Here is an 8,708-nt window from a genome sequence, read left to right on the forward strand (position 1 = left end):
ATGAAAGGGGAAAAGCCAAAATTATTACTGGCATATAATGCCAACTTACCTCTCCCATCCCTCCTACAACTAACCCTGTTTACAGTTACCAGAAGCCTCCAGAAACCAAGGATCCAGAAAAGTGTCTCTAAAAAGTACTAAGCTGAATGGTTAAACAATGAGTCAAAGCCTGGAGCATTATTTTTAATACTAAGGAAATTTAAAGTAAGAAGGTAGGCTAAATCTGCTTCTGACAAGTGAAGAAGATTCCTGTACTCCACTTCAGGTCACTATGCAATATTCTTTTTACCCATGAAACAAAATGCTTTTGACTGGATCATGAATTTCTATACCAAACAAAAAAATAAAGGCCAGAGGTACCTAAAATATCAATTCCCCTGTTTGTCATCTAATAATGAAGTGCATGGTTCTAACTGGAATGATCATTCTAAACAGTGGGCTACAAACACCACTAATATACTGAATTTTTCCGAGTTACTTGCTCTGTGGCGTACATCAAGGACTAACTGTCATGCTAAAATATCAAGCTAAAAGACAGACCTTACAAACCTATAGTGAAGTAAATTAATATTACCTTCAAAGCATAATCTTTGCCACTTCCAAGATCTTGAGCTTCATAGACAAATGCAAAACCCCCTACAAGAAAAAGGCACATTGCGTCAGTTTTAATTTCAATATTCATGTACATCATTCTTTTTAGTCTAACAGAATCAATGCATGAATTTAGATACATGTCTGAATGTACCAAGTACACATTTTTCAGCATCTGGTCAAGATGGCTGATATTCAGCAAGACTTCAGACATTCTCTTCCTCGCCTGTACATATGTCAAGAGCACACTGACTTTGTTACTCTCCTGCATTTTTTTAAGTCTGCATATGCAGACTTCTTATGAAGCCATTTTTTCTTATAAAACCAAACTGCATTAAAGCAAATACTACCTGATATTTCAATTAAACTTTTTTGATATTACACTGCCAACACTGTATAAAATACAGCAATAGCAAAGGAAGATAAGTGCTAAACATACACCTCCTATTTTCAAGATAATTGTCATGCTTCATGCTTTGTATTAAAAGCAGAAAGCTTTTTCAAGCACTGAAGCACACATTCCAATAACAGTAATATTGTTATTAAATTGCAATGTGTTATTCCATAAAATATTTTCCTTCAAACTTCTTTTGTCAAATTATCTATTTTCTCAAACACTTCTCCTTTGCTCAAGAACACTGTGCAAACCTCATTGAAATAGCAGAAGTTAGAGAGTACATAACTAGCTTAAAATACGCATTTCTACTTCAGTGATTGTACCTTATTATCAAGTACTAAAATGCTAAACAGAATGGAGTTCATTAAACTTTGCAGATCTCCAGAGAAAAGCCAGTGGTATCAAGCCTGGTTAATTCCTACTTCATTACACTTGCCTTACTCAGAATCCAACTGCTATGACCTACAAGCTCACCTTTTACAACTATGCCCCTCTCAAAACATCAGCTTCAAGTAAGTTTCCCATTCTGTCTTTTCACTCTTTCACAAACTCAGCTCCATACAACTTGGCTCATTCTATGCAGTGTTTGGTTCATTACTTCTGCAGCACTTCTACAGCAGATACCATGTTTAATTCCATGGATTTTCTGGGATACCAAAGGAGTTACAGCATGTTGTGAAGATACTTCTAACTTCTTTTTTTTTAACCATCTGCTATTAGTGAAAACAATTCTTACAGAAAAGGCAAAACTATTCCTACTGCTTCTTACTTAAAAACAGTTTAATTTATAGTTTGATGCTGACTCCCTCGAAGAAGTAGTCTATTAAAGCAGTTTTAATATACCCTCAGTAGGGACAAGTTTACCGGCAAAATTTCTGATCTGCCATAACAGTTTACTCCAAGCTCCCTGACCAATATATTTTGCAAACATTCAGAAAAAATAATTTAAAAGGTACTTTCAACAAACCTCTACAAACACCTGTACAGCAGACCTAAGTGAGGCAAATCGTAAAATGGAAGTTAAAAGAAAAACTTTGATGGGTATCTGAATAATGTAATTACATTTGGGGTGTTTTCACTCATTTTTTCCACTCATGTAAATGTTTGTAGATGGTTTTAAGACAGTTTTCTGAGGCTTACTGTATCAGCAAAATCATCTTAGTATTCCCCCATACAGATCACCAGTGTAGAGATATGTACACACCCATCCCAGCTGCTGCCCACAGAGACAGGTTTTACATTGGTGAGGCATTTCAGAGCCCCATTCTAAGAAGACAGCCCAAGCCCTCCAAAGTCATCTCAGACAGTATTTTCTAGTACAGAAATTACAGCAGAAGAAAACTAGGTTTATTTCTTTTCTGTAGACACAAGCTCTCACACATCAAGGCTCACTACAGAGCACTACACCATGAAAATCAGGAACTAAGTCTACCTCATTTGCTTTATTAGTGAGCACTCTACACTTATCTTTGCACCACCACAGGCCTCAGGCAGTGGTCCTGTCAATACCTCATCATTCTCTTAGAGAGACTGGAAGACTGTTGCTTTTCCAACCAAGACATTTGCATTCTCCCTCAAGTCAAACCTACATCACATAATACTGAATAACTTCACTGCATTTACACATTAAGTTGGATTTTAAACTGTTCTTTTTTATCATGTCCCTGTTTTTCACATCTCCACAAATTATCTTTTCAGATAAGCAGCTTCAGTAAAGTGACAAATACAGAAGCATCAAAATAGGGACATCAACCACATTGTAACACTGCTTGCTACTGTAATTCACTCACTGTTTCATTACACATTTAACTAGGCATGAGAAAGTGAGGGTGCGAGTAGCTTCCTGTTTGTAACTATTTGACTTTTCTACTCTCCTCCCAAATACTGACCAAATTCGTTTCCATATCAACTTTCAGTGGTTTATGCTATAACTTGATTGAAACACTATAATTCTAATCTGGACTGTAAGTTACAGTGCATCTTACCTGAAAACTTTGATTTCTATCAGAGTATCAAAAAAGAAAACATGCTCAGTTATTGTTGCCACACATTGATTCACAAGCATTTTTTTTCTGAAGTCCAGTCATGCATTTGTGTCCATTGCAAAGTCCTAGTAACACAATGAAACTGCCTCAAGAATGAAGGATGGCCCAAATTTAAAGACCTGTACACACCCTTGAGAAGCAGAGAGGTAGAATATCTTGAAAGTTTCAAAGCTACCCTGCAAGCAGGAATTGCTACAGCCAAGAAACAACAGCCTTAACAAATAGAACTGTTCTGCTCCATGTTGAAAACACTGTCTACATTTACGGTAAAGAGAATGCCAACTGGAAAGTTGCTAGGTCAGGTGCTTTAGTTGCTCTTTAGGAATCATCTTATTTTCCCCCCACTTACCAGCAAATTAACAACACTCACAGAAACTTAACATTAAGCATTCATTGTGCCTCTGATTCTAAAAGTTTACAAATTAAATCTGCTCAAAAGCTTCAACTTAATTAGGTTATCATTATCTTATGAATCCAGCAGTTGCACAGACCATAGAATTGTTCCTATAAGTTTGGCAACCTGTAATACTGCCTGCTCACACTCAAAATACTGAGGAAGTCCTGCAGCATCAAAAAAAAAAAAAAAAAAAAAAAGTTGCTTTAATTGCAGAAGTTTCACCTTGACAGAAAGCAGATTGTAGTAAGTTACCTACCTACGTGGCTTCAAGTTATGACATCTAGTTTTAAACTAAAAAAAAACCAAAATTAAAGTCTGTACCCATTTATGTCTGTAGCCTATTGCTATCTCCCTGACTAAGGAATGATTTTCCATTACAGTAAAAGCTTTAGACTCAGATCAAACAGATTGAATAATGCATTCTTTTTCTCATCATGTTCTCTTCTTGTGTGCTGTTTTGTCAATGTCTTGCTCAAAGGAAGCCTAAGAACTCATTACACGTGAAGAATGGTTGTTAAACGTGTGCTTGCTTGTTCCCCATTTTTCACACAACCAAACACTTGGTTTATTCTAAATTGTTCAGTCTCATATAAAAAAGAAGCAACAATATTCACTAATTACGGAGGAAATCTGTGACTATTTTATTTAAGTAAAACTGTGTGGGTGTCTGTGCACTTAACGGGAGGATCCAAGAGAGCCATGACACGTGAAGCCACCATCATACCAAGGGCAAGTAGAGATCATGTATAAAGGCCCCCCACCAAGGTCCTCTAAAATCTTATCTGCAGTGAGCTACTGAAATGTCCAAGCAGAAAAAGAACCAGGATACCATATTCTAGGAGTGCTCAGTCCAGTTTGTGACACCCTTAAGTCTGTTCTTGCATTTAGAGGTAGTATCAATACAAGAGATCATCACCAGCTCATCGCCCACAGGTTGCTGTCAGCCTCCTGCAGCAGCACACCACATTTTCAATCAGCCCAGTCCTACCCCAGCACGACACCTCTGTGAAACAAACAGGAAATCATATCCAAGCAACCTGTGCAAGAAGTCTCAGAGCACAGCCACACATGAATTTGCACCAGCACTGTTGCACACTACAGAGCTGGAAGGAGCTGTGGGCTATGGGAACAACTGACCCTGTGCTGCCACATGACACCACACAATGCTAAACCACAGGCTCTGTTCACACCAGCTACAAACAAAGCTGAGCATACGAGTCTACGGAAAAGGTTCTCTATCTGCATCGTCAGATGACACACAGTTCACCATGGATTTGAAATCCAAATTCAGAAAGCAGCACTTGACTTTCCAGTAGGAAATTTGGCATGAAAGAACCCATCTAGAAGAAAAACAGATTCTGTATTTGTAATTGTGGAAGGGAATACACACAAGCCACAGTTGTGGACCCATGTATCAGAAGGTACCACAACACATCCAGAGCTGAAAGATAAACGTAATTTGAGCAACAAAATAAACTATACAAATTCAAGTCTGAAGACAGCAGGAGAGAACAGGACTTCTGTACTTTATATCTATTTTAGCTTTATACTCAATATACCACAAGGGGTCTTTTAGACCAGCTACACTGAAGAAATGCAGCTAGAAAATTATATTTTCCAGAAAAAGCAAGCCGCCAGTCCAACTTTGGTTGGCAAAATAAGAAAAGAAAACAACATAAAATAATACTGTAACACTGAGACAAAAATGTAACACAAATTTCTCTGGTTACAGAGAAATTGTCAAGAACTGTAGAGTTAAAGCATGTTTCCATTTGCTTTAAGTCATCTAACCTGGCATCTTTCCCTTGACATTTTACAAAGGCTGTGTCAGATTCTGGGAAACAGGCTGCTGTCAAAGTGAAGTACTAAAATACCTGCTACAGAAGCATAACCAAATAGCATATATGCTTCAAAAATAGCTTCCTGCCCTAACTTTCCTTTGTCCTTTGGTAGCTGCTGTGGTCACTGAGGGCAATAATGTTACAGTATCAGCAGCACAAACAGCTCTTTTAGCATTCACATCCTACTGAGGATGTGAATGCTAAAAGACAAAGACTTACATTTCAATCACAGTTCTGACTGTAAAGAAGATGTAAGTAAAGGCTGAAGGCAAACAGGAGGATGCGACATTTAGTACTGTTTTAAATGCAACTTACTACGTAAAAAACTGCCAGGTTTTCTCTGAGATCATGTGCCAGAAGTCTTAGAGCATTCAAGTGATAAATTATTGCCCTTAAGAAGATAAAGCAGTGGTGAAGACCCAGTTGCTGTTGTTTTACAACACAAAAATTCTTATAAGTACAAGTGGTTTGAAGTAGCTAATTCTAACCAAATTTTTCCTCTACGCTGATCACCTAGATTTCAACAGAAAACTATTTAGTATCAGATAATTACATGAAGAAACTACAGAAAAAAACTCCAATAACAAAAAGGAGTGCTGAATAGAGCTTTGGGGTATTTAACCTAAATAACATCAACCATCTCTACAAAGTTAATGAAATATTTCACTGCAGTAGTATAGAAATTCACATCTTAGTCTTCTGAGACTAGCCTCCAGTGGTTCTTCTTTTGCATTTTCTCCGACCACAAGCACAAGATGATCCAAATTTCTGCTAATATCTAAGTAATGTACATCTATCAAACATTGCATCTTTTCTAAAACAGATTAACAAGTCATGTGCCAGGCTTCCTACCCAAAACTTCACTGAGACTGGAAGCTGCCCAGATACTTAACTCCTCGTACTCTAGCAAAATCTATGTGCACAGTAAGATCAGCCTCTTGACAAGTGTGTTTAAAACAAACACATTTCCTGCATTCCATAGTCTTCTAAACAACCCCAAACAACAGAGGCAATCCCACATGTTTGGCATAATATTATACACTGTCATTAAAATAAACAATAAAATAAAACACGCAATCCAGAACTTCCATGAGGTCTTTAGTAGATTATAAAGACCCTGACAGATTACAGACTCCTCTGAGTTGTTATGTGGTGAAGGCATTTTAAACCACAAAGCAAGCGAAGAAGTATCCACACAACACAGCGGCTCTCGGTGGCTATTCCTGAGGCAGGACAGTAACACCAAGCCCTGCTGCGACCCCAGGGCCTGGGGACACCGTCCCTCCATGTCTGGGACACCGGCTCGGCGCGGAGCGGCTCGGACACCTCCAGCCCTTCCCGAGAGGCCGGAACTGCCGCCCCGCCCGCCCGCCCCCACCCGGGTGCGGCCTGCCAAGGAGGAAACCCTCCCGGTCTAGGAACAGGAGACGGGGAAAACAGGAGCGGGAGGCCCGCGGGGAAGCCCATCCCAGCCCCGCAGCGCCGGGGTCCGCCCCGCACGGCCCGGCCCTGCCGTTCGCGCTTACCCTCGGCGATGACCCGCTTGATGCGCAGCTTCATGTCGCCCATCTCCACCGTCTGCCCCACGAAATCGTTCTGGTCGCGGCTGGCGGCTCCCAGGGAGCCGGGGCCCGCCAGGAAGTCCAGGGCAGACTGGAACAGCGACATGGCCCCTGGCAGGCAGCGGAACAGAACGGGACGGAAAGGGATGGAAGCAGAGTGTGACGGAGTTGGAAGGCTCCGCCGAGCCACCGACAGCCGCGGCGAGAGCCCGCCTGCCTCCTCTGCCGTCCCCTCAGCCGCTCTTCCCTCAGCTCCGGGCGGCTTCCGGGAACGCTGCGTCACTTACGCGCTCCCGGTGCCGCCCGCCCGCCGCAGCCCGGCCCGGCGCGGCCCCGCCCGGCGGGAGGAGCTCCTGCTCCCGCCCCGGCCCCCGCCTTGGTCCGCTCCGGCCGCGTCCCCTCACCGACTCCGGCTCCGGTCCCGGCTCCCCGCTCCTGTCGGCCGCGGGCAAGGCGCGAAGCACGCCTTCCCGCCCTCCCCGCGGCGCTTTCCCTCAGGAAGGGCCGCCGTTCCCCAGGCAGGGGTGTTTCCACTATTGACACTTAGGTTTGGCAGTCGGCAAGAGATAAATGTCCTCCTGTCCGCCGGCACCACTGGCGCTTGGGCAGCACCTGCGCTTTTCCCACAGAGCATTGCTGCCGTCCTCTCCCTGTTCGTCTGCCCTCGGGACGGGTCCTTCCCAAGTCTGCCCTTCCCCCTTTTCCCCTCGACCCTCACGGGCCGCTGCCCTTCCTGCACCCCCAGTGCCAGCACCGGGACGTACGGGAGGGAGGGCGCGGTGGGGGAGAGCTCTCGGTGTGTCACACTGTCGTGGCTCCGCACTGGCCAAATGCCAGGCATCCACGAGAGTCACCCGCTCACCCTCCCCTGCCACAGCTGGACAGAGGACAGAAAAAATTAACGAAGAGTTCGTGAGTTCAGATAACGACCGGGAGAAAACACTCCAAGGGCAAAACAGGCTCAACTTAGAGATAAAAAGTGAGTTTGTTACTAACAAAATCAGAGGAGGATTATGAAAACTAATAAAATAAAGCCTTATTAACTCCTTTTCTTCCCCCAACCGCTCCCTCTGTTGCACTCACAACTTAGGGAGACCCGGTGTGGGGTTCTGGTCAGTTCGGCACTCAAGGTTTTCTTCCACTGCTCTGGGAGAGGAGCCCTTCCCCTGTGAGATTGCGGGGCCCCTTCCCGTGGGAGACAGTTCTCTGTGAACTTCTCCAGCTTGGCTCCAAATCTAAGAAGCAGCAGTCCTCCCAAAACTATGTGAGTCCCTCCCATAGGCACACAATCCTCCCAAATCTGCTGTGGTGAAGGTCACTTTTCCACAGGGTGCAGTCCCCCAAGGACAGGCTGCTCCATGCTGGAAGCAGGGCCCTCTCTCTGGCGGGTTTCCCACTAGATCACAGCCTCCTCCAGGCATCCACCCGCTCTGGCATGTGCACCTCCCCACGGGCTGTGGGTGGATCTCTGCATCCCTTGTGGATCCCCAGGGGCTGCAGGGCACAGCTGCTTCACCATGGGCCGCAGCAGGGGCTGCAGGGGAACCTCAGCTCTGGTGCCTGGAGCCCCTCCTGCCCCTCCTTCTCCATGTGTTTTCCCTCTCATGTTCTCACCTGTAGCCACACTTCTCTGGCTAGAATTAAAACTGCACCCCTAATGCTACTTTTGTTTTAACATCTTAAATCTGTTATCATAGAGGCATTACCATCATCTCTAATTGGCCCAGCCTTGGCCAGCAGCATGTCCATATTCAGAGCCATCAGGGATTGGTTGTGCTGGACACGGTGGCATCTCCCAAAAGGCGTCTCCATGCCCCCTGCTGCTACCAAAAAACAGGCTGTGCAAAACCAACACACACAAGATTGTTGGGAATT

At 43.9% G+C, this 8,708-nt stretch overlaps 1 protein-coding gene across 2 annotated transcripts in view; it reads right to left on the minus strand.

Moving 5' to 3' along the window:
- Nucleotides 1–7,090, minus strand: part of GAK (cyclin G associated kinase) — a 68,198-nt gene extending 61,108 nt beyond the window's left edge. For both annotated transcript variants that reach the window (XM_014259657.2, XM_005530910.3), the window contains exons 1-2: nt 6,798–7,090; nt 575–636 (exon numbers count right to left, since the gene is read on the minus strand). In XM_014259657.2, the coding sequence (XP_014115132.1) occupies nt 575–636; nt 6,798–6,939 (204 nt within the window). In that variant the 5' untranslated portion in view covers nt 6,940–7,090. The remainder of the gene's footprint in view (nt 1–574; nt 637–6,797) is intronic.
- Between the last annotated feature and the right edge of the window lie 1,618 nt (nt 7,091–8,708).

The sequence above is a fragment of the Pseudopodoces humilis genome, chromosome 4 (genome assembly GCF_049639895.1).
Source record: "Pseudopodoces humilis isolate 2021_Gansu_Grassland_sample_001 chromosome 4, ASM4963989v1, whole genome shotgun sequence".
Lineage (NCBI taxonomy): Eukaryota > Metazoa > Chordata > Aves > Passeriformes > Paridae > Pseudopodoces > Pseudopodoces humilis.